The sequence below is a fragment of the Piliocolobus tephrosceles genome, chromosome 13 (genome assembly GCF_002776525.5).
Source record: "Piliocolobus tephrosceles isolate RC106 chromosome 13, ASM277652v3, whole genome shotgun sequence".
NCBI classification, from domain to species: Eukaryota; Metazoa; Chordata; class Mammalia; order Primates; family Cercopithecidae; genus Piliocolobus; species Piliocolobus tephrosceles.
Window position 1 is genome coordinate 11013015 of NC_045446.1, and position 26244 is coordinate 11039258.

The 26244-nt window shown below is 47.2% G+C and overlaps 1 protein-coding gene and 1 non-coding gene across 3 annotated transcripts; both read left to right on the forward strand.

Annotated features, from left to right (window-relative positions):
* Positions 1-25641, forward strand: STX5 (syntaxin 5). Of its 2 annotated transcripts, none has more exons than XM_023186257.1 (11): positions 1-156; positions 851-1094; positions 4573-4643; positions 4806-4861; positions 4979-5049; positions 6682-6798; positions 6882-6938; positions 7103-7184; positions 7660-7766; positions 7938-8059; positions 24909-25641. In XM_023186257.1, exons 2-11 carry the CDS (start codon positions 870-872, stop codon positions 25066-25068), a joined length of 1068 nt encoding a protein of 355 aa, XP_023042025.1. In that variant the 5' UTR covers positions 1-156; positions 851-869; the 3' UTR covers positions 25069-25641. The 2 variants fall into 2 exon arrangements, with proteins under 2 accessions (XP_023042025.1, XP_023042026.1); XM_023186258.2 differs by having other exon boundaries at positions 19-156; positions 1003-1094.
* LOC111522495 lies at positions 16095-16196 on the forward strand. The gene has a single exon (XR_002725258.1). It is a non-coding gene; the product is annotated as a U6 spliceosomal RNA (small nuclear RNA).
* Positions 25642-26244: the final 603 nt, after the last annotated feature.

The window sequence follows — 26244 nt, forward strand, 5'->3', positions numbered from 1 at the left end:
CGTGGGACCGCCCCCTCGTCGCCGGGGGTGGGGTTACGTGTAGGTGACGTGGCCGCTTCTAGTCTGGTAGGGTTTCGGCGGCTTCAGTTCCCGTGGATTAAGCAGTGACGGCCGGCGAGATTGGTAGTGGCGGCGGCGGCAGGCGGCAGAGGGGAGGTAAGACTTGCTCTAAGAGGGGGTCTGGCCGCCGTGTCAGCTCTGGGGCAGTGGTTTTACAGGGGCGACGACTGGCGGGGGGAAGGGAACCAGGGGCGAGCAGGCAAGTCCTGCCGGCCCGGCTCCTGGTGAGCGAATTCCTTGCCGTCCAATCAGGAAAGCCTCTGTTGAGAGAGACGTCGGCCTTAGCTAATGAGTGGTTGAAGTCTTCCAGAAGGCGGACCTTGGGTGGGGGGTGGGACTTCCTGTTTCAAATAAACACCCAGAGGTTTCCCCCTCCGCCCACCGAAGTGTGTCAGTCTTTGGAGGTCTGTCACCGGCCCCCCCCCCCGAGGGGCCGAAGGAAACCACGGAAACGAAAGGACTGGGTTAGGGCCCGGGGCAGTTACACGGGCCGGGCCGCAGTCTTAGGGCCACGGGACTTGGCTCTGGCCCTGTCTCTGCTTCAGGGCCCCCGGCCCGCGCTCTGGCCGCCAGAGCCAAGTTGGAAGAAGAGTCTGAAGCGGGTTCGACTTGGGACAGGGGAAAAGCAGGGCCCTTTTCGCTGCTGGCCCGCCCCAGGATCTGCGAGCGTCTTGGGCGCGAAAGTCCATGAGAAGTGCGGAAGGGGCTCGAGGATTTGTTGATTGGGGTGGGGCGGGGGAGTTTGGGGAAAGAAGCTGCCTGGGGAATGACACTCTCCCCTCCACAACAGTCCGAGGTTATGCGTCTCAATGATCCCGCGGAAACGCTACGGGTCTAAGAACACGGATCAGGGTGTCTACCTGGGTCTCTCAAAGACACAGGTCCTGTCCCCTGCACCTGCTGGCAGTAGCAGCAGCGACATCGCCCCTCTACCCCCCCCAGTGACCCTCGTCCCTCCCCCTCCCGACACCATGTCCTGCCGGGATCGGACCCAGGAGTTTCTGTCTGCCTGCAAGTCGCTGCAGACCCGTCAGGTAAGGACCTGGAGTGGAAAAGGCGAGGAGTGAGCCATACTCAAATCTAGGAAGGACTGTGCTCCACCACTGTTAACTGAAGTAATTCTTGGGGGTACCTGATGGAACTGATAGGCTTGGATGGAGCCAGTAGGGTCTGTAAGCAACAGAGAAGAGGTCGGCTGGCTAACTAGAGGCAAGGACTTAGACCTTTTTTTAGGAGGAATCCCTTGGAGGGCAGGATTGCTATTCTGGAGGGAGTACTTCAGAGAGTACTTGGCTGCAATATAATTGGTGTGAATAAGGAACAAGTTCTAGGAAGAGCCTTTAGCTGAGAAACACGCACCTTGAATTTTCCAATATATTTCTACCATAAATTTGCTCTGTAACCATGAGAAAATTAGTTAATCTAGTTACATCTTAGTTTTTATCTCTGTAAGATTAAGGACATTTTCTAGGTCAGTAATTTGTTGTTTTTGTTTTTGTTTGAGATCTGTTTTCAACTCTGTCAACAGGCTGGAGTGTAGTGGCATGATGATAGCTCACTGCAGTCTTGAACTCTTAGACTCAAGGGATCCTCTTTCCTCAGCCTCCTGAGCAGCTGGGACTACATGGATGCACCACCCAGCTAATTTTTAAATTTTTTCGTACAGGCAGTGTCTCACTATGTTGCCCAGGTTGGTCTGGACACAAACACCTGGCCCTAGACCAGTAATTTGTATCAAAATAACTTAGGGTTGGATGTGGTGGCTCATACCTGTAATTCCAGCACTTAGGGAGGCCTAGGCCAGAGGATCGTTTGAAGCCAGGAGTTAGAGACCAGCAGGGGCAATGAAGCAAGACCCTGTCTCTACAAGAAAAAAAAAAAAGCTGGACGTGGTGGCATGTGCCTGTAGTCCCACCTACTTAGAAGGCTGAGCAAGGCCCAGTCTCTTCCTCTCTTTTTATTATTTTTTTATTTTTTTTATTTTAAGAAGGAATTTCGCTCTTGTCGCCCAGATTGGAGTGCAGTGGTGCAATCTCAGCTTACTGCAACCTCCTCTTCCCCGGTTCAAGCGATTCTCCTGCCTCAGCCTCTGGAGTAGCTGGGATTACAGGTGCCCGTCACCGTTCCCAGCTGATTTTTGTATTTTTTTTTTTTTTTTGAGACGGAGTCTTGCTCTGTTGCCCGGGCTGGAGTGCAGTGGCCGGATCTCAGCTCACTGCAAGCTCCGCCTCCCGGGTTTACGCCATTCTCCTGCCTCAGCCTCCTGAGTAACTGGGACTACAGGCGCCTGCCACCTCGCCCGTCTTTTTTAGTATTTTGTATTTTTTTTTTTAGTAGAGACGGGGTTTCACCATGTTGGTCAGGCTGATCTTGAACTCCTGACCTCAGGTCATCTGCCTTCCTCAGCCTCCCAAAGTGCTGGGATTACAGGCATGAGCCACTGCGCCCAGCCTCTCTCTCCTTTTTTGGAAACAGGGTCTCACTCTTGTCACCAAGGCTGGAGTGCAGTGGTTCTATCTCAGCTCACTACAACATCTGCCCTCCTGGGCTCAAGCAGCCCTCCTGCCTCAGGCTTCTCAGTAGCTGGGATTATAGGCATGTACTACCATGTCTGCCTAATTTCTGTTTTGTTGGTAGAGACGGGGTTTTACCATGTTGCCCAGGCTGGTCTCGAACTTCTGTGCTCAAGTGATCCACCTTCTTCATCTTCTCAAAGTGCTGGGATTACAGGTGTCAGCCACTGCACTCAGCTCCTCTTAAAAAAAAATTTGGGAGTGCTTTCTAATTATTTATTTAATTAATTAATTATTTTTGAGATGGGAGTTTTGCTCTTGTCGCCCAGGCTGAAGTGCAATGGCGTGATCTCAGCTCACTGCAACCTCCGCCTCCTGGGTTCAAGTGTTTCTCCTGCCTCAGCCTCCCAAGTAGCTGGAATTACAGACATGTGCCACCACGCCCGGCTAATTTTGTATTTTTAATAGAGACGGGGTTTCTCCATGTTGGTTAGGCTAGTCTCAAACTCTTGACCTCAGGTGGTCTGCCCGCCTCAGCCTCCCAAAGTGCTGGGGTTACAAGCACCTGAGTAAGTATTTTTTTGTTTGTTTGTTTGTTTTTTGAGACGGAGTCTCGCTTTGTTGCCAGGCTGGAGTGCAGTGACATGATCTGGGTTCACTTCGGCCTCCGCCTCTGGGTTCAAGTGATTCTCCTGCCTCAGCCTCCCGATTAGCTGGGACTACAGGCGCGTGCCACCACACCCAGCTAGTTTTTGTATTTTTAGTAGAGACGGGGTTTCACCATGTTCACCAGGATGGTCTCCGTCTCTTGACCTTGTGATCTGCTTGCCTTGGCCTCCCAAAATGCTGGGATTACAGGCATGAGCTACTGCACCCAGCCAAGTAACTGTATTTATTTACTTATTTTGAAACGGAGTCTCGCTCTGTCACCCAGGCTGGAGGGCAGTGGTGGGATCTCGGCTCACTGCAGCCTCCAGGTTCAAGCGATTCTCCTGCCTTTGCCTCCTGAGTAGCTGGCACTACAGGTGCATGCCACCGTACCTGGCTAATTTTTTGTATTTTTAGTAGAGACAGAGTTTCACCATGTTAGCCAGGTTGATCTCGATCTCTCGACCTCGTGATCTGCCTGCCTCAGCCTCCCAAAGTGCTGGGATTACAGGCGTGAGCCACCACGCCTGGCTGAGTAACTGTATTTTTAAATATTTTTACTGATGGCTGGGCATGCTGGCTCACACCTGTAATCCCAGTACTTGGGAGGCTGAGGTGGGAGGATTGTGCGAGCCCAGGAGTTCAAGACCAGCCTGGGCAATATAGCAAGACCCTATCTCTACAAAAAGTTAAAAATTGGCTAGGTGTGGTGGTGTGCCCTGTAGTCGCGGCTGCTTGGGAGGCTGAAGTGGAAGGATCGCTCGAGCCCAGGATGTCGAGGCCACAGCAAGTTATGAGTTATGATCATGCTATTATACTCCAACCTGGGAGACAGAGTGAGACCCTGTCTCAAAAACAGTAAAGTTATAAAAAAGTGTTTTTCAGCTCACGGTAAAGCTGCTCTTCTATATGATCTCCAAGAACTTTGCAGTCATCCTTACTGATTTCCTGATTTGAGGAATAGAATGGCAATACTAGCTACCATTTATTTAGTGCTTACTATGTACCAGATAGTTGACTGAAGTACTTTTCAGCCTTTTTGTTATTTAACCTTAGCAACAACAATGGGAGATGTGTGGATTGTCTTCATCTTATAGAAGAGGAAGTAGAGATTCAGAATGTTTTAAGTAACTTGCCCCAAATCCCCCAGCTAGTAAGTGGTGAGTCAAGATTTGACCTCAGATCTACTTGTCTTCAAATCTGGACTCTAAATGACTTCCACTCATAAGTCTGGACCATCTGATGGATGCCACCAGTACTAGAGATAGTTTAGTGGACTTCTCAGGAAGAGTAAAAGCTGGAACTGGGGAAGGGAGAACTAAAGTTGTCCCCTCCTGCCATTGCTTTTCAGAATGGAATCCAGACAAATAAGCCAGCTTTGCGTGCTGTCCGACAACGCAGTGAATTCACCCTCATGGCCAAGTGAGTTGAGAGAAGCTTTCTGGTGGGGTGATACAATGTCTGAAGAAAAGCAGACTTGTGATCAGTGGCCTTGGCTGTGAAGTCTGGGACTGGTTGTGCTGGAGCTTATGTGGGAAAAGGCCTCCTGCCCTTTCCCCCAGTCTCACTAGTGGTCATTTGCAGGCGCATTGGGAAAGACCTTAGCAACACATTTGCCAAGCTGGAGAAGCTGACAATCTGTGAGTGTTCTTGGGGTCTTTCAGAAGTGGGGCAGTAAATCAAAGAGGGCTGAGGGCTATATTCCCTGAGTTTTGTCGTTGACCTTACCCATTGTGGCTTCTTGTCTGTCTCTGTAGTGGCAAAGCGCAAGTCCCTCTTTGATGACAAAGCAGTGGAAATTGAAGAACTAACATATATCATCAAACAGGTGAGCTACTAGCCATCAGGAGAGCCCAGCATTCCAATCAGATCACTTGTGTCTTCCTGTCATTTTCCATTGCCATGGGGACCCAGAGCAAGTTTCTGTTTTTAGAGAGGGGGTCTCACTGTGTTGACCAGACTGGAGTGTTGTGGTATGATCCTAGCTCACTGCAGCCCTTAACTCCTGGGCTCAAGCTATCCTCCAGCCTGAGCCTCCTGAGTGGTTGAGACTATAGGGACATGCCCTCATACCTGGATTTTTTTTTTTTTTTTTTTTTTGAGACAGAGTTTTGCTCTTTTGCCCAGGTGGGAGTACAGTGGTGTGATCTTGGCTCACTGTAACCCTCACCTCCCAGGTTCAGGCGATTCTCCTGCCTCAGCCTCCCCAGTAGCTGGGACTACAGGCACCCGCCACCAATGCCTGTCTAATTGTTTTATCTTTAGTAGAGAAGGGGTTTCACCATGTTGGCCAGACTGGTCTCAAACTCCTGACCTCAAGTGAGCCACCCACTTCGGCCTCCCAGAGTGCTGGAATTACAGGTGTGAGCCACTGCACTCAACTGTAATAACAACTTTTATTTATTTATTTATTTATTTATTTATTATTATTTTTTGAGACAGAGTTTCACTCTTGTTGCCCAGGCTGGAGCACAGTGGTGTGATCTCAGCTCACCACAACCTCTGTCTGCTGGGTTCAAGTGATTCCCCTGCCTCAGCCTCCCGAATAGCTGGGCACATGCCACCATGCCCAGCTAATTTTGTATTTTTAGTAGAGATGGGGTTTCTCCATGTTGGTCAGGCTGGTCTCAAACTCCTGACCTCAGGTGGTCTGCCCACTTCAGCCTCCCAAAGGGCTGGATTACAGGCGTGAGCCCCAGCGCCAGGCCAATAATAACTTTTATTTTCTTTTTTTTTTAAAGACGGTGTCTTACTCTGTTGCCAGGCTGGAGTGCAGTGGTGCGATCTAGGCTTACTGCTACCTCCGCCTCCCAGGTTCAAGCGATTCTTTTGCCTCAGCCTCCCAAGTAGCTGGGACTATGGGACTATAGGTATGCGCCACCACACCCAGCTAATTTTTTGTATTTTTAGTAGAGATGGGGTTTCACCATGTTGGCCAGGATAGTCTCAATCTCTTGACCTCATGATCTGTCTGCCTTGGCCTCTCAAAGTGCTGGGTTTACAGATGTGAGCCACTGAGGAATTGTGTGTATAAATATAATTCTGTTGATGCCTCTTGAAGCTACAGTGCCTTTGACTCTTCCCTTTTCCTTAGTACTGTCCAGGGGCTTTGTTGGTCATGCTCTAGACCCAAGATTTTGGCCTTTGAAAGGGTTCTGTGGCCAAGAGCATGGCCTCACAGAATGGAGGAGGGCAGTAGGCTGGAGGAGTAAACAAGTTATTTACAAATGGATGAAGGCCTACTTTGCCTCTTTCTAGCTCTTCTCTGCAGGAACTGAGCCAGAGCAAACACTAGACCTTGGAAAATCCTAGCAGGCCCATCTGGTCTGACTGTCTGGGATACTCTCACTCCAGCTAGTAACTTCCACCTTGCCCTTCCTACCAGAGATGGCCATTGGGAGAGATGCTGACTGAGGACTCCTTGGCTAATACTTTGTTTTTCCCTGGACTCTTTTACCAGGACATCAGTAGCCTCAACAAACAAATTGCTCAGCTCCAGGATTTCGTGAGGGCCAAGGGCAGCCAGAGTGGCCGGCACCTGCAGACCCACTCCAACACCATTGTGGTCTCCTTGCAGGTGGGAGCTGGGGAGGAAGGGAAGGAGGCAAAGGGGAAGAACGTGGAGTCTTCTTTGGTTGACTGTCTCTCCTTTTCTTCTAGTCGAAACTGGCTTCTATGTCCAATGACTTCAAATCGGTTTTAGAAGTGAGGACAGAGGTGAGAACAATTTGCCTAGGAGGGATAGGAATATGGGGGTAAAGATCCAAGAGGAAATGGGGAAGGTACAGGTTCTACAGGGTCATGGGTCCAGTGGTGGGAGTCTCTTTAACATGCCTGCTTTCTAGTGGCTTCAGGTCCTTTGCATTTTTCCCCAACCCCAGAACCTGAAGCAGCAGAGGAGCCGGAGAGAGCAGTTCTCCCGGGCACCTGTGTCAGCCCTGCCCCTTGCCCCTAACCACCTGGGTAAGTCAGAGGTAAAACGGGAAGCCCCGGGAGGTAAGGTTACTTACTCTGGTTGTGATGGCATCCTGTGAAGGCACTGGTTGGGTAGGAGAGTGGAGGGTCAAGGAAATTTCTAGGCTCTTATCTCTCAGAGGCCGAACCAGATGGTTGAGATTCGTGATCCACATTTAGACTCCCACATTCTCACTGTTGGGGTGAATTCAGTTATATTCAGAAGAATGATAATTTCTAATTTTTTTCATACACTTACCTTTATTCACATTCTCTCATTTAATTTTCACAACCATCCTTTGAGAAAGCAACTATTATTATCCCCCATTTTACAGGTGAGGAAACTGAGGCTCAGAGAGGTTAAATGACCTGTCCAGGGTCACAAGGCTAGTAAGTGCCAGAGCTGGGATTCAAATCCAGAGCATGTGGGCTTTGAACCTGCTTTTAACTGTGAAGATGTGCCACGTCCTGTTTTCTCCCCCAGGGGGTGGTGCTGTGGTTTTGGGGGCAGAGTCCCATGCCTCCAAGGATGTCGCCATTGACATGATGGACTCTCGGACCAGCCAGCAGCTGCAGCTCATTGACGAGCAGGTACCCAGGCTCTGAACTAGGGAGAATCAGCTTCTCCATTATCCTCTGTGGTTCCCCAGAGAGTGTTTGGAGTGTGCCATGGGCAGAATGGCAAGCTGGGAGGGCTGTAAAGATGCAGGTCTGACCCTGAAGAAGCTGATGGTGCTCACATGCTCTCTCCCTCTCCTGAAGGATTCCTACATCCAGAGCCGGGCAGACACCATGCAGAACATTGAGTCAACAATTGTTGAGCTGGGCTCCATCTTTCAGCAGTTGGCACACATGGTTAAGGAACAGGAGGAAACCATTCAGAGGTGAGACATACTCTCTCACCCCAAACAGAGGAGCTTTCTTCCCCGTGGATTGGCATCTTAAAGTCCCCAGGGACTGCTTGATGCCCTTTGGAAGATAGAGTGAATTCTGCCCACCCATGGGACCCAGTTCACCTGCTTCCATCCACCCAACAAGTATTTATTGAGCACCTGTTCATGTGAGGCACTGTTGCAGGTGCGGGAGATACAGTGGCAAATAGGACAGTAAAGTCTCTCTGGAGCTACTTTGTAGCATGTGTAAGTGTATGGAATTTGATAGGGCAGATGAGGACAGCTGTGGAAAAGAACTGATGAGGCTGGCATGGTGGCTCACACCTGTAATCCCATAGGCAGCATTTGGGAGGCCGAGCAAGGCAGATTGCTTGAGTTCAGGAATTCAAGACCAGCTTGGGCAACAAAGTGAGACCCTGTCTCTACAAAAAAATACAAAAACTAGTTGGGCATGGTGGCATGGGCCTGTAGTCCCAGCTACTCGAGAGACTGAGGTTGGGGGATGGCTTGAGCCTGGGAGGCAGAGGTTGCAGTGAGCCAAGATGATGCCACTGCACTCCAGCCTGGGCGACAGAGCCAGATTCTGTGTCAAAAAATAAAAATAAAAATTGACCAACAAAATTTCAGGTAGTAATGAAGACTGTATACAGGGTTAAAGTAGGATGATGCGTTAAGAAAGTAATGGATGGGTACCTGTAATTCCAGCACTTTGAGAGGCCCACACAGTCACCTGAACTAAGGAGTTCGAGACCAGCCTGGGCAACATGGTGAAACCCCATCTCTACAAAAATAAAAAAATTAGCTAGATGTGGTTGCATAGGCCTGTGGTTCCAGCTACTCGGGAGGCTGAGGTGGGAGGATGACTTAAGCATGGGAGGTCGAGGCTGCAGTGAGCCATGATGGAACCACTGTGCTCCAGCCTGAGTGACAGAGCGAGACTCCACCTCAAGAAAAAATAAGAAAGTGACTAAGTAGGTATATCAGATCGTGTGGTAGGGAATGCTGCTCTGAAGACATCACATTTAAGTAGAGACTTCAATGACAAGAGGGATCCAGCCAGGCAAAGAAGAGAGAGTGAGTGTTCTAGGCTGAGTGGACAGCTAGAGCAAAGCCTTGTAATGGGACAGTCTAACTATACGCAAGAATCAAGAAGGCCTGCGTGGCTAGAAAGTAATGAACAGGGATAGAGAAGTACAGGGTGTACTGGAGGGATGTAGGCAGAGGCCCAACAATGGGCTGGCCTCTCTGTTCCTCTGGTACCTCCTGCTACTACAAGAGGTTTTATCTGCTCCTCCTCTGTGGTGCTTAGCATTCAGTCAGTCAGTTATGGGAAATACAGCAGTGGACAAAAGAGGCAAAATCCTTGCCCTTGTGGAACGTGTAGCCATAGGGAGATAGATGTGAAAAAGTCATGATAAATAAATAGTATGTTTAAAAACAAGTCATAAATGAAAAAAAAAAAAAGAGTCAACACAGGATAAACTAATCAGGAGTGCCAGGTTTGGAGGCAGGTAGGCCTTATTAAGAAGTTGGCATCACACTTGGGAGAAGGTGAGGAAGTTAGGTACATAGACTCTGGCAAAGACCTCCAGGTGACAACATATCTGATGAGTTAACGGACAGCAGAGACTACTGCAGCTGGGATCAGTAAGGAAGAGAGTTGTACAAGGTGTGGTCAGAGGGGAACTGTTGAGACCTCTTGGGACCGTTGGTGGGCCTTAGCTTTTATTCCAAGTGACATAGGGAGCCATTGCAGGGGTTTGTTTTTGTTTCAGACAGAGCCTTGCTCTGTCGCCCAGGCCGGAATGCAGTGGCGCGATCTTGGCTCACTGCAACCTCTGCCTCCTAGGTTCAAGTGGTTCTCATGCCTCAGTCTCCCTAGTATCTGCGACCACAGGTGTGCACCACCATGCCCAGCTACATTTTGTATTTTTAGTAGAGGCGGAGTTTTGCCATGTTGGCCAGGCTGGTCTTGAACTCCTGGCCTCAAATGACCTGCCCTCCTTGGCCTCCCAAAGTGCTGGGATTACAGGTGTGAGCCATCACAACTGGCCAAATACATTTAACTTTATTTATTTTATTTATTTATTTATTTTTATTTTTATTTTTGAGATAGAGTCTCACTCTGTTGCCAGGCTGGAGTGCAGTGTTACAGTCTTGGCTCACTGCAGCCTCTGCCTCCTGGGTTCAAGTGATTCTCCTGCCTCAGCCTTCTGAGTAGCTGGGACTGCAGGTGTGTGAGACTACGCCCAGCTAATTTTTGTATTTTTAGTAGAGACAGAGTTTCACCATGTTGGCCAGGATGGTCTTAATCTCTTGACCTCATGATCCACCCACCTCAGCCTCCCAAAGTGCTGGGATTACAGGCATGAGCCACCATGCCCGGCGTTAACTTTATTTTTATTTATTTATTTATTTTTGAGGTGGAGTTTCTCTCTTGTTGTCCAGGCTGGAGTGCAGTGGCACCTCTCGCCTCACTAAAACCTCCAGGTTCAAGCAATTTTCCTGCCTCAGCCTCCTGAGTAACTGGGATTACATGCACCCATACCACGCTCAGCTAATTTTTGTATTTTTAGCAGAGATGGGGTTTCACCATGTTGACCAGGCTGGTCTTGACCTCCTGACCTCAGGCAGTCCACCCACTTCGGCCTCCCAAAGTGCTGGGATTGCAGATGTGAGCCACTGCGCCTGGCCACATTTAACTTTAAAACAAAAATTATAATAGCATATACTCTGGGATTTATAAGGTACATAGATGCAACAAATTTAACTATAGAATAAAGGATGAAGCAAGAGGGTTTCAAGATTTTGACAGGTTTTTCTTTTTTTCTTTTTTTTTTTGAAATGGAGTTTCACTCTGTCGCCAGGCTGGAGTGCAGTGGCTCAATCTCAGGTCACTGCAGCCTCCGCCTCCCAGGCTCAAGTAATTCTGCCTGAGCCTCCCGAGTAGCTGGGATTATAAGTGCCTGCCACCATGCCCAGCTAAATTTTGTATTTTTAGTAGAGACGGGGTTTCACCGTGTTGGCCAGGACAGTCTCGATCTGTTGACCTCATGATCTGCCTGCCTTAGCCTCCCAAAGTGCTAGGATTACAGGTGTGAGGCACCGTGCCTGGCCGATTTTGACAGTTTAAGTAGGCTGTGAAAAGTTAATAAGGTATATTGTCATCTTTAGAGCAACCACTGAAATAAAAGAGAAACTCAACAGTGACATATAGCAAGAAGAGCAACAACCAAATTGAAATGGAAGTAGAATTTTAACCAGAATTTCAGTTAATTCAAAAGAAGGACAAGAGAGGATACACAGTGAAACAAAAAATAAAAGAGAAAAATAGAAAATAGTGCCGGGCATGGTGGCTTACACCTGTAATCTCATCACTTTGGGAGGCCGAGGTGGGCGGATCACAAGGTAAGGAGATCGAGACCATCCTGGCTAACACGGTGAAACCTCGTCTCTACTAAAAATAGACAAAAAATTAGCCAGGCATGGTGGCAGGCGCCTGTAGTCCCAACTACTTGGGAGGCTGAGGCAGGAGAATGACATGAGCCCAAGAGGCGGAGCAGTGAACTGAGATCACGCCACTGCCCTCCAGCCTGGGCAACAGAGCGAGACTTGGTCTCAAAAAAAAGGTAAAATGGCAGCCCTAAATCCAGCCTTATTAAAAATTACGTGTGGCCTCGAGTGATCTCCCCACCTTGGCCTCTAAAAGTGCTGGGATTACGTGTGTGAGCCACCATGCCTGGCCAGATTCTGCCCCCTTTTTTTTTTTGAGACAGAGTCTCACTGTGTCACCCAGGCTGGAGTGCAGTGGCGCGATCTCGGCTCACTGCAAGCTCCACCTCCCGGGTTCACGCCATTCTCCTGCCTTAGCCTCCCAGGTAGCCGGGACTACAGGTGCCCCCCACCATGCCCGGCTAATTTTTTTTTGTATTTTTAGTAGAGACGGGGTTTCACCATGTTAGCCAAGATGATCTCGATCTCCTGACCTTGTGATCCGCTTGCCTCGGCCTCCCAAAGTGCTGGGATTACAGGTGTCGGCCAATTCTGCCCATATTTAATCTCCGTCCCAGACCTGCCTCCTAAACTCCATATATCCATATTCCTGTTCAACATCTCCACTTACTGGCCTGGGAGTGGTGGCTCATGCCTGTATTCCTAACATTTTGGGAGGCTGAGGCAGGTGGATCATTTGAGGTTCAGGAGTTTGAGACCTGCTTGACCAAAATGGTGAAACCCCATCTCATTAAAAATACAAAACAAAAAAATAGCTGGGCATGGTGACACATGCCTGTAATCCCAGCTACTCTGGAGCCTGAGGTGGTAGAATCACTTTAACCCTAGAGGCGGAGGTTGCAGCGAGCTGAGATCATGCCATTGCATTCCAGCCTGGACAACAAGAGCAAAACTCTCAAAAAACAAAAACACAAGCTGGGCGTGGTGGCGCACTTCTTGGTCCCAGCTACTGTGAAGTCTGAGGCAGGAGGATCTGAGCCCCGGGGGCGGAGGTTGCAGTGAGCCGAGATTGCGCCACTGCACTCCAGCCTGGGTAACCGCAACACCCTGTCTCAAAAAAAAAAAAAAAAAGGTATTTAAAAGTTAAATGTATTTTAAAGAAATTAAGAGGAAGACGTGGTAATAGTACTCACATATTTACCATCTTCACTGTTCTTCATTCTTCCTTGAATAGATCTAAGTTTCCCACTGGTATCTCTTCCCTTTATCCTGAAGAAGCACTTCCTTTGGTATTTTTTTTGTATTGGAGATCTGCTGACAACAATTTCTTTCAGTTTTCTTTCATCTGAAAAGAAAATCTTTTTCACTAACTAAATCGAAACTAAACTTTTTTCACCTTCATTTTTTTTTTTTTTGAGACAGAGTCTCACTCTGTTGCCTAGGCTGGAGTGCAGTGGCGTGATCTTGTCTCACTGCAAGCTCTGCCTCCTGGGTTCACGCCATTCTGCCTCAGCCTCCCAGGTAGCTGGGACTACAGGCACCTGCCACCATGCCGGCTAATTTTTTATATTTTTAGTAGAGACAGGGGTTTCACTATGTTAGCCAGGATGGTCTCAATCTCCTGACCTCGTGATCCGCTTGCCTCGGCCTCCCAAAGTGCTGGGATTACAAGCGTGAGCCACCGCGCCCGGCCTCACCTTCATTATTGAAGGATGTTTTCTCTGGATATAGAATTCTGAATATACAGGTTTTTTTTTTTTTTTTTTCTTAACTTTTTTTTTGTTTTTTCCTGAGACAGGGTCTCACTCTGTTGTTGCCCAGGCTGGAGTGCAGTGGCACGATCATGGCTCACTGCAGCCTTGACCTCCCACCTCAGCCTCCCTAGTAGCTGGGGCTACAGGCATACACCACCACACCAGGCTGATTTTTTTTTTTTTTTTTTTTAGTAGAGACGAGGGTTTCACATGTTGCCCAGGGAGGTCTCAAACTCATGGGCTCAAGAAATCTTCCCACCTTGACCTCCCAATGTGCCTGGCTCATACAGATTTGTTCTTTTTTTTTTTTTTCCCGAGACGGTGTTTTTAGTCTTGTTGCCCAGGCTGTGGAGTGCAGTGGTGCGATCTTGGCTCATTGCAACCTCCACCTCCTGGGTTCAAGCGATTCTTGTTCCTCAGCTTACTGAATAGCTGGGATTACAGGCACCCACCACCATACCCAGGTAATTTTTTCTGTATTTTTAGTAGAGACAGGGTTTCACTATGTTGGCCAGGCTGGTCTTGAACTCCTGACCTCAAGTGATCCTCCCGCCTCTGCCTCCCAAAGTGCTGGTATCACAGGCATGAGCCACAGCACCCAGCCTGATCATGTCTTTTTTTTTTTTTTTTTTGAGATGGAGTTTTGCTGTTGTCACCCAGGCTGGAGTACAGTGATACAATCTTGGCTCACTGCAACCTCCACCTCCTGAATTCAAGCGATTCTCCTGCCTCAGCCTCCTGAGTAGCTGGGATTACAGGCGCCAGCCACCACGCCTGGCTAATTTTTTATATTTTTAGTAGAGTTGGGGTTTCGCCATGGTGCGCAGCCTGGTCTCGAACTACTAACCTCAGGTGATCTACCCGCCTTGGGCACCCAAAGTGCTGGGATTATAGGCATGAGCCACCACGCCCAGCCTCTGAGTTTTTTTTATGTGTATATTTGTCTTTAACTAAATTTAGGAAGTATTTGGCTATTAAACATTTTTCTGCCTCTTTCTGTCCTTTCCATCTGGAAATATATACATTTATATGTTTCCAGATACATGTCTCATATAATAAATTTATTTATATTTATTATATATATATTTTTTCAGGTCAATCTGCCGTTAAGCCCATTTGGTGAATTTTTTTAGATAATTTTCAGTTTCAAATTTACACTTGGTTCTTTTTTAGAGATTATGTTTCTCTGCTGTGACTTACTACTTTCTTAGTCAGTACAATCATATTTTCCCTCAGTTATAATAGCTGCCTTAAAATGTAATTCTCGTCATCTGGATTATCCTAGGGATGGTTCCTTCCATTGTCTTTTCTTTTTGGTATGGGTCACAGTTTGCTGTTTCGTTGTTTATCTACTAATTGAGGATTTTATCATGCATGTTATAATTGATATAAAGATTCTGGATTATGTTTCTATAAAGAATATTAACTTTTTTGTTTCTGCACGCAGTTACCTTGGCTGAAGTAAGATGGTTGTTTTTTATATTTCTTCTGTGGTTTATGTAATTTATGGAATGGTCAGTCTAATAGGAGCTAACCAGGCATTACTGGAAGCAGAACCTCGAAGAGTGAGAAATAGTCATTGGATTCAGCAATGTAGATATTATTGGTGACTTTGAGTCAGATTCAATAGAGGGATGGGAGGAAAAGCTTGAATGCAATGGCGTTTAAGAGAGAATGAGGCCAGCCATGGTGGCTCTTGCCTGTAATCCTAGCACTTTGTGGGGCTGAGGCAGGCAGATCACTTGAGGCCAGGAGTTCAAGACCAGCCTGGGTAACATGGTGAAACTCCATCTCCACTAAAAATACAAAAAATTAGTTGGGCGTGGTGGCATGCTCCACCACCGGAGACTGAGGTTGCAGTGAGCCAAGATCACGCCATTGCACTCCAACACGAGTGACAGAGTAAGACTCCGTCTCAAAAAAAAAAAAAGAATGAGAGAGAGCAATTAGAGTAGGAATAGATGAATAGACAGCTCTTTTTTTTTTTTTTTTTTTTTGAGACAGAGTCTTGCTCTGTTGCCAGGCTGGAGTGCAGTGGTGCGATCTTGGCTCACTGCAACCTTCACCTCCTGGGTTCAAGCAATTCTCTTTCCTCAGCCTCCTGAGTACAGGCATGCACCACCACACCTAGCTAATTCTTTTTTTTTTTGGTAAAGGAGATGTTTCACCATGTTAGCCAGGATGGAGAATGGACAGCTCTAAGAGTTTTGCTTCAAAATGGAGAAAGGAAATGGAGTAATAGCTGATAGGAGGAAGTTAATCAGAAGTTTTCTTTTTTTGTTTTTTTAATATGAAAATTTGGGGGTTAGGCAAAGTAGCTTACACCTGTAATCCTAGCGCTCTGGGAGTTCAAGGCGGGAAGATCGCTTAAGGCCAGAAGTTCAGGACCAGCCTAGGCAACATAGCAAGAACCTATCTCTCCAAGAAAATGGAAAATTAGCCTGGCATGGTGACATGCCTGTAGTCCTAGCTATTTAGGAGGCTGAGCGGAGATCACTTGAGCCTAGGAGTAGGAGGTTACAATAAGCTATGATGGTGCCATTGTACTACAGCCTGGGCAATAAAGTGAGACCCTGTCTCTAAAACATTTTTTAAAAGAAAAATTTTAAATTTACCAGTAAGTTGAAAGAACCATAGTAAACACTAATACATCTACAACCTACACCCTACATTCAGCAGTTCACAGTTGGCCAGACTGGCTTTATCTTTTATTTTTCTGAACCATTTCACAAGGTGGCCGATATCATGACACATAATCCTTAAATATTTTAACATGCGTCTCCTAAGAATACACAAATTCTCTTTAAAAACTACATCCAGTACTCACTTCAGCAGGACGTATATTAAAATTTGAATGATACACAGGTTAGCATGGCCTCTGCACATGGATGGCACAAATTTTGGAAGCATTCCGTATTTTTTATTACCTGGGTGATGAGATAATATGTATACCAAGCCCCAAGACATGCAATTTATTTATAGAACCAACCTGCACGTGTACCCCTGAAACTAGAATAAAATTTAAAAATTAAATAAATTAAAACCAGACTGGGCACGGTGGCTCACACCTGTAATCCTAGCACTTTGGGAGACTGAAGCGGGCAGATCACCTGAGGTCAGGAGTTTGAGCCCAGCCTGGCCAACATGGAGAAACCCCGTCTCTACTAAAAATATAAAAATTAGATGGGCATACTGTGCACGTCTGTGATCCCAGCTACTTGGGAGTCTGAGGCAGGAGAAGTGCTTGAACCTGGGAGGCAGAGGTTGCAGTGAGCTGAGATTGTGCCACCGCACTCCAGCCTGGGCGACAGAGCGAGACTCTGTCTCAGAAAATAAAAAAAACACACCTAGTTATCCTATCTGTGAAAATTACCGATTTCCTAATATTATGTATTATCCAATGAGTGTCACTCACCACAGAGTGATACTCTGTCTCAAAAAATAAAAAATAACCCAGTTATAATATCTGTGAAAATTAACAATTTCCTAATAATTATGTATTATCCAGTGAGTGTTACGACAGCGAGACTCTGTCCCAAAAAATAAAAATAAAAAAATAAAAACCACACCCAGTTGGCCGGGTGCAGTGGTTCATGCCTGTAATCCCAGTACTTTGGGAGGCCGAGGCGGTTCACGGGGTCAAGAGATTGAGACCGTCCTGGTCAACATGGTGAAACCCCGTCTCTACTAAAAACAGAAAAATTAGCTGGGTGTGGTGGTGCGTGTCTGTAGTCCCAGCTACTTGGGAGGCTGAGGTGGGAGACTCGCTTGAACCTGGGATGTGTGGGTTTCAGTGAGCCGAGATTGTACCACTGCACTCCAGCCTGGCAACAGAGCGAGACTCTGTCTCAAAAAAAAGAAAAAGACACCCAGTTATCATATCTGTTAAAATTAACTATTTCCTAATACTATGTGAAATCCAGTGAGTGTTTACATTTTCCCAGTTGTCCCCAAACTGTTTATTAGGTTTTTAAAAATTAAATCAGAAAGCCAGGCATGGTGGCTCACACCTGTAATCCCAGCACTTTGGGAGGCCGAGGCGGGCGGATTACCTGAGGTCAGGAGCTGGAGACCAGCCTGACCAACATGGAGAAACCCTGTTTCTACTAAAAATACAAAATTTGCTGAGCATGGTGGTGCATGCCTGTAATCTCAGCTACTCGGGAGGCTGAGTCAGGAGAATCACTTGAACCCGGGAGGCAGCGGTTTCAGTGAGCCAAGATCACACCATTGCACTCTAGCCTGGGCAACAAGAGCGAAACTCCATCCCCCCAAAAAAAAATTAGCCGGATGTGGTGACACATGCCTGTAATCCCAGCTATTTGGCAGGCTGAGGCAGGAGAATCGCTTGAACCCAGGAGGTGGAAGTTGGGGTGAGCCGAGATCACACCGTTGCACTCCAGTCTGGGCAACAGAGTGAAACTCCGTCTCAAAAAACAAAAAGAAAAAAGAGTCCGGGTGCGGTGGCTCACACCTGTAATCCCAGCACTTTGGGAGGCAGAGGTGGGTGGATCACGTGAGATCAGGAGTTCGAGACCACGCTGATCAACATAGTGAAACCCATCTCTACTAAAAATACAAAATTAGGGCGTGGTGGCACATGCCTGTAATCCTAGCTACTCAGGAGGCTGAGGCACGAAAGTCGCTTGAACCCAGGAGGTGGAGGTTGCAGTGAGCCAAGATCATGCCATTGTACTTCATCCTGAGCAACAAGAACGAAACTCCATCTCAAGTAAATTAATTAAATTCTTCCTCTTTTCTGAGCATCACTATAGGTTTTAATTATAGGTTTTAATGTATTGTCTTATTATTAGGGCAATGATTATTGTCAGTGCTCAAGTTGTTCCAAATATGTCTGGTAGGAGTCTAGAGGGTTTAAAAGGCTGAGAGAAATAAAGATATGTTTGCATGCCAATGGGAATGATGCAACAGATAAATTTTGAAATGATGAGGTAGGAGAAAGATGGGAGAATTCTTGAAATGATGTCCTTAGGAAGGTGAGAAGTGGCTCCAGCACACAAATCGAGGAGAGGCTTGGCTCTAAGAGGAGCTGGTGATAGGTGGGAAGACAGGCTATTGTAGCAATGCAGGGGGTGGAGCGGCATTTACCTTCAGACCACTTCAGTCTTCTCAGCTCGTTAAGAAGAAAGGCCAGGCCGGGCGCGGTGGCTCAAGCCTGTAATCCCAGCACTTTGGGAGGCCGAGACGGGCGGATCACAAGGTCAGGAGATCGAGACCATCCTGGCTAACACGGTGAAACCCCGTCTCTACTAAAAATACAAAAAATTAGCCGGGCGAGGTGGCCGGCGCCTGTGGTCCCAGCTACTCGGGAGGCTGAGGCAGGAGAATGGCGTGAACCCGGGAGGAGGAGGTTGCAGTGAGCTGAGATCCAGCCACTGCACTCCAGCCTGGGCGACAGAGCGAGACTCCGTCTTAAAAAAAAAAAAAAAAAAAAAGAAGAAAGGCCAGTAGAGGAGAGGATAGGGGAGAGGAGGTGTAGGAGGTTTTAGGAATCCACTCCTGCTCACTTGCTCTTATCCCTTTAGTCAAGGTCCAACCCTGATTGATCTTTCTTCCCCATGTTATCTAGCAGAGTGCTTTTACTCTACGTTGTTGATCATGTGAAACTGAGTGAACACCTACATTTGTATAAAGCCACTTTCTGAACGTCAATCCACTAAGCAGCCTCACACATTTGATTGGCCAAGGTAAAAGAAAACACTTGGAGATTCTGATTCGAGAGACGTGAATGGAGTGGGCTTTCAGGGAGCTTCATTTTTACAGATTCTGTAGAAGTTCTGATGAGCATCCAGGTTTGGGAACCACTGATTTTAAAAAAGTTTGTTTATTCAACTACTGTATGTTGAGCACCGGCCATTTATAAGGTACTGTGAGTACAGCTGTCTTGATCCTAGAGTCAGGAGAATCGACTGATATTTGTTGTTGTTGTTTGTTGAGACAGTCTCTGTCACCCAGGCCGGAGTGCAGTGGCACGATCTTGGCTGACTGCAACCTCTGCTTCCCAGGTTCGAGTGATTCTCCTGCCTCAGCCTCCTGAGTAGCTGGGATTACAGGCATGTGCCACCATGCCTGGCTAATAATTGACTGATTTTTTCTCTTTTTTTTTTTTTTTTTTTTTGAGACGGAGTCTCGCTCTGTCGTCCAGGCTGGAGTGCAGTGGCGCGATCTCCACCCACTGCAAGCTCCACCTCTCAGGTTCGTGCCATTCTTCTGCCTCAGCCTCCCGAGTAGCTGGGACTACAGATGCCCACCACCACGCCCAGCTAATTTTTTGTATTTTTAGTAGAGATGGGGTTTCACTGTGGTCTCGATCTCCTGACCTCGTGATCCGCCCACCTCTGCCTCCCAAAGTCCTGGGATTATAGGCATGAACCACCGCACCCAGCCCTTCTTTTTTTTTTTTTGAGATGGAGTCTGGCTCTGTCACCCAGGCTGGAGTGCAGTGGCAACCTCCACTTCCTGGGTTCAAGTGATTCTTCTGCTTCAGCCTCCCAAGTAGCTGGGACTACAGGCGCAAGCCACCATGGCCCGCTAATTTTTGTATTTTTAGTAGAGAAGGAGCCATATTGGCTCATCTCACCATATTGGCCAGGCTGGTCTCGAACTCCTAGACCTCATTATCCGCCCACCTCAGTCTCCCAAAGTGCTGGGATTACAGGCGTAAGCCACCGTGCCTGGCCTGACTGATTTTTATCTATTTCAGCTGAGACCTAGGAAACCCCTTGCAGAGTCAGGCGATAAACACCATAGCTCCTTGAGCTACGTTGTATTTTGAATATTAGAATATTAAGACTGGGCACATTGGCTCACTTCTATAATCCCAGCTCTTTGGGAGGCTGAGACAGGTGGATCACGAAGGCAGGAGATCGAGACCATCCTGGCTAATACAGTGAAACCGCATCTCTACTATAACAATACAAAAAAATTAGCCGGGTATGGTGGCGGGCACCTGTAGTCCCAGCTACTCAGGAGGCTGAGGCAGGAGAATGGCGTGAACCCAGGATGCGAAGCTTGCAGTGAGCCCAGATCACGCCACTGCACTCTAGCCTGGGTGACAGAGACTCCGACTCAAAAAATATATATATATATTATTATAGATTCAGTGAAACAGGCTTATAAAAGATATTTGAGTTCTTTCCTCAATCAATATACATCTAAAATAAAATAGCATATAGGCAACTTTACATTCTAGTCTTCCTTGAAACAGTGTCGTAAGTAGTTTTCACTGTTAGCATGCATTTGCTCATTGGTTTAGCAAACATTTATTGCTGCTGTGAGCTTATCCTGCTGGGTCTGAGGATAAGAGGGTGAAAAACCATTCTGGTCCTCCTGGAGCTCACTAGTAGGAGAGACATAAGTTGACAGTAACAGCCCAGTATGATAGGGCAAGAAGAGAAGGGGATGAGGCTGGGTGCGGTGGCTCATCCCTGTAATCCCAGCACTTTGGGAGGCCAAGGCAGGATTACTTGAGGCCCGGAGTTCAAGACAGCCTGTGCAACACAGAGACCCCATATCTATTAAAAAAAAAAAAAAAAAGGGGACGAGAGAACTCAGAGTAGGTACTGCTCCTAGGTGGGGCCAAGGGGCCTTCCCAGAAGTGATACCAAGCTAAGACTTGAGGGGAATGCCAGCCCAAAAAGGGGAAAGGAGAAGCTGTTCCATGGAGGGAAAAACAGCACAGAAATGAGAAAGAACTTGGTAGATTCAGGAGTGCAGAATTACTCAGCATGGCTGGGGGAGTGGCGAGAGGCAAGGCCAGGTCACAAATGACCTGTGTGTCACAGCAAGAAATTCGGTGTCAGGGAGAGAACATAAGAAGAAGTGAGCAGATTGATGCTGGGTGAGAATTAGGTTTGTTCTGGATGTGCTGAGTGCCTCAGACTTCATGGGACAGCTAAATGACAGTTTAGTAGGCATTTCATGTTCTGATGTTTCGAAGAGAAGGCAGTGCTAGAGGTAAGGACTCAGGACAGTGGCCTCTTGGTGAAACCCTGGGCATAGACAACCCAGAGACAGTGGGTAAAGTGAGAAAAAGGTCAGGACAGATCCCCCATGGAGTCGGGGTATGTAGAGAAGGGAAGAATCTGGCCAGACTGAGGAGGAAGTTTGAGGAAGATGAGAGAAGAAAGCAGAGAGAGAAATGTGTCCTTAGAACTTGGGGTAGAGGAATTTTAAGGAGTGGTTATTTCTCATTGCTCCTGAGAAAGTTAGAGGTAAGGATGTGTTGGAGTCCGGGGTGGGGGAGGCTTGAATTAATTGGATCAGTGCCAGTATTTTCAGCAGAATGGCTCAGTAGCAATTTTACAGTATGTTGGAACATAAAAGGGAAATAAGGAAGTAGAATTTATGGGCAACCATATACAAAATAAATTTATGAAAGGATGCAGTCTTTAAAATAGGTGTAGACATTCATATGCGTCTTCCCTGCATGCCAGTGGATCTGGGTTTGAGCACTTGCTCTATAAACCACTGATGAAGTCTGAAGTTCTTTGGGATGCAGATTCTTGGGCCCCAACCTAGAATTTCTGGTTGTGACACTTGAGAATTTTTATATTTGAGAATTCAACAGGTGATTCTTATTTTTCCTAAGGTGTGAAAACCACTGATCGAATGTTGCTCATTTTCCTTTTCACCTCATAAAATATTCAAACTACAGAAAAGTTGGGAGGATAGCACAATAAACACTCATATTCCCTTCACCTGTAGTCACTAACTTTGTTTTCATCTTTGTTTTTTTCTTTTCTTTTGAGACAAGGTGACACTCAGGCTGTAGTGCGGTAGCGCAGTAATGGCTCATTGCAGCCTCAAACTCCTGGGCACAAGTGATCCCCCCACCTCAGCCTCCCCAGTAGCTGGAATAACAGGTACATGCCACCGTGTCCAGCTAATTTTTAAAATTTTTTCTTTGTAGAGACGGAGTCTCCTATTTTCCCCAGGCTGGTCTCAAACTCCTAAACTCAAGCAATCCAGCCACCTTGGCTTCCCAAGTGCTGGGATTACAGGCATAGGCCATCTGGTCTGGCCACCAGTTGTTAACATTTTATCACTTTTTTTCCTCTCTTTCTTTCTTTTTTCTTTTTTTTTTTTTTTTTTTTTTTTTTGAGACAGAATCTCGCTCTGTCACCCAGACTGGAGTGCAGCGGTGCGAGATCTCGGCTCACTGCAACCTCTGCCTCCCGGGTTCAAGTGGTTCTTCTGCCTCAGCCTTCTGAGTAGCTGGGGTTACAGGTGCCTGCCATCACATCCAGCTAATTTTTCTATTTTTGGTAGAGACAGGTTTTCACCATGTTTGTCAGGCTGGTCTCAAACCCCTGACCTTGTGATCCGCCCACCTCAGCCTCCCAAAGAGCTGGGATTATTGACATGAGCCACCATGCTCAGCCTTTCCCCTCTCTCTTTTGCTGAATTATTTGAAAGTAGGTGCAAATTTCATGCTGTTTTATCCCGAAATACTTCATTCAGCATGCTAAGAATAAGGCATTCTCCTGAACAGCCGTAATGTCATTTTCTTTTTCTTTTCTTTTTTTTTTTTTTTGAGATGGAGTCTTGCTCTGTTGCTCAGGCTGGAGTGCGGTGCCACGATCTCCGCTCACTGCAAGCTCCACCTCCCAGGTTCACGCCATTCTCCTGCCTCAGCCTCCTGAGTAGCTGGGACTACAGGCACCCGCCACCACGCCTGGCTAATTTTTTGTATTTTTAGTAGACATGGGGTTTCACCGTGTTAGCCAGGATGGTCTCAATCTCCTGACCTCGTAATCCACCCGCCTCGGCCTCCCAAAGTGCTGGTATTGCAGGCGTGACCCACCCCGCCCAGCCCATAATGTCATTTTCAAGCTAAGAAAATTAACAATTCTCCAACATGATCCAGTAATCAGCCCATGTTCAAGTTTCCCCATCTGATATTTATTTTATTTATTATTATTATTATTATTATTGTTGTTGTTGTTATTATTGAGATGCAGTCTCACTCTGTCACCCAGGCTGGAGTGCAGTGGTGCAATTTCAGCTCACTGCAAGCTCCGCCTCCTGGGTTCCAGGGATTCTCCTGCCTCAGCCTCCCGAGTAGCTGGGACTACAGTTGCCCACCACCAGGCCTGGCTAATTTTTTGCATTTTTAGTAGAGACGGGGTTTCACCGTGTTAGCCTGAATGGTCTCAATCTCCTGACCTCATGATCCGCCCGTCTCGGCCTCCCAAAGTTCTGGGATTACAGGCGTTAGCCACCACGCCCGGCCCCCATCTGATACTTAAAACAGAAGTTTTTATCTCTTTTTCTTTTAAGACCCAGGAAGATTCACATTTTGTATTCGATGTGTCTTTTTAGTGTGCCTTTTGTTTTATTTTTCATGACAAATTAAACATTGATGAAATTAGGGTAAATACTTTTGCCATGATGATTACATTAGTAGGCACTTGATGAGGTTGTCCCTTTATTGCTGATGTCAATTGAATCACTTGTTCAAGGTGCTGTCAGACCAAGCACACTCATCCCTTGGTATTGCAGGGCATTGGCTCTAGGAGCCCCAGAGGAAACCAAAATCCGTGCATCCGCAAGGCCCATAACATCTTGTCATATTTGCTTGTGATCTACTCACACACATCCTCCGATATACTTATTTAATTTTTTTTTTTTTTTTTTTTAATAGAGACAGAGTCTTGCCATGTTGTTCAAGCTGGTCTCCAACTCCTAGGCTCAAGTGATACTCATGCCTGGGCCTACCAAAGTGCTGGGATTACAGCCCGGCCAAAACTAGGGCCCATATACCTTTTTTTTTGGTGTGTGTGTGTGTGTGTGTGTGTGTGTGTTTTTTTTTTGAGATAAAGTCTTGCTATGTCACCCAGGATGGAGTGCAGTGGCACAATCTCATTGCATCCTCGAGCTCCTCAACCTCATGGGTTCAAGCTGTCCTCCCACCTCAGCCTCCCAAGTAGCTAGGACTATAGGGTCACACCACCACACCCAGTTAATTTTTGTATTTTTTGCAGAGATGGGGTTTTCCCATGTTGCCTCGGCTGGTCTCAAACTTGTGAGCTCAAGCCATCTGCCCACCTCAGCCTCCCAAAGTGCTAGGATTACAGGCGTGAGCCACCATGGCTGGCCATAGAGCTTTTCTTATCCCCTGACTTCCTGTCCATGTCATTACGTTTTCCTTTTTCACTCAGAACCATGATTTCTTGACCGTAATGGTCTGTGAACATTTTTCCCCTTACAATAAATATAATACATACTCACCAGATAAAAATCTAAATACCGACGAGCAAAAATTATAACTAACATTTTTGGGGCTCTTGTGGGTTAGGGACTTTATACTAACTAATTGAAGACTGACAGCAGCCTGAGAGAAGGCAGGGCTTGGGTTATCCTCATTTTGCCGGTGAGGAAAATGAAGCTTGAAGTTAGACTAAAGAGTCTTAAGCTAATAAATGGCAGAGTTGGTTTTCAAGCCAGAAATAACTTGTTTATAGTGTCCTTCCAAAACCTTTTCTATACACAAATATATATAAGAATGGGATCATATTGTGACCATCTTTCCATGTCAATAAATAGACTTCAGCAGCATTCTTTTTAATCCAGTGTCCTTTTGTTTCCTCTTCTCCCGGCCTTGTCCCCAGGATCGACGAGAACGTGCTAGGAGCCCAGCTGGATGTTGAGGCCGCCCATTCAGAGATCCTCAAGTACTTCCAGTCAGTCACCTCCAACCGGTGGCTCATGGTCAAAATCTTCCTCATCCTCATTGTCTTCTTCATCATCTTTGTGGTCTTCCTTGCTTGAACCCTCTCCACTCTGAGGCACTCCGTTGGGGTTTGGGACCCTCCTGGGAAGGCAAGTGGCCAGTGCTGCCACTGAGCCTGTGCAGGGTGCTTGGGAGAAAGGCCCTGTTTCCCTGGAACTGCAAAGAATGGCCACTGCCCCGATCCCCCACCCCTTGCCTCTGGCCACCCTGTCCTCCCCCCACCACCCTCAGGCCTATGAAACACACAGGGTTCTAGATTTGGACTCTGCTGTGAAGTGACTGGAAGGGAGCAGAGGCCAGCTGGGGGCCAATGGGGTAGGTTGTCTCCACTAGGAGACTTTTATAAACCCTCTCTAGCCTCTCCCAAAGGAAACGTTGGCAGCAAAGGGAGATGATGCCCTTCCCCACCTTCCTGTGAGTGAAGAGAGGAAGCAGCCCCAGGGACCAGTTTTCCCAATTGACCTCTTTCTTCCTCTTTCACCATGTGAGGCAGGGAGCCCTGAGCCCTTCAGCTGCCTGCACAACCCCTGACATTGGCTGCTGGTGACTCTCAATCTGCCAAATGTGCTGCAGCCCGTTTTCTCCCAATTACAGCAAGACTGTCAGCCTCACTAGCCATGTCATCATTTCTGGGTGGGAGCGTCGAAGGGCCTAGGCAGCGAGTGGAGTGAGCCCACTGCCCGGTACCAGAACTGAAAGGGTTGGGCTAATGGCTCTGCCAGGTTATCACTGCTGAGGCAGGCAATTTTGGGCTGTGACACACAGCTGCCTCTAGGCAGGGGAGAACCAAGTGTTGCAACACTTGATTAGTGTGGAAACTTCCTTTCACACGGAAGCAGGATCCCAGAGGGGGTCCCTGATTGGTGGCAGCTTCCAGGACCATCTCAAGCAGTGTTTGGACCTATTTCATCTGTATCCTCTCAACTATTTGGCCGTAATTCTTCCTTGAGCTAAGCAAGGCAAAAGCTCTGCCTGCTGCCAGGAGTGGAAGGTGAAGAATTTGTTCCCAACTCCAGTTGAGGCTTTTGATTCCCTCCAAGCACTTCACCAAATCAAAGCCAGTCACAGAGAATGGAGGAGACACCTGCCCAAAATACCCACCGTCCAGAGAGATTAATGTGCTTTGTTCTTCCTGACCAAGACTCGCAACCACATTCTGAGGACACTCGAGTGCCCCTGTCTCATACATTCCAAAGGAAGCTGAAGCTATAGAG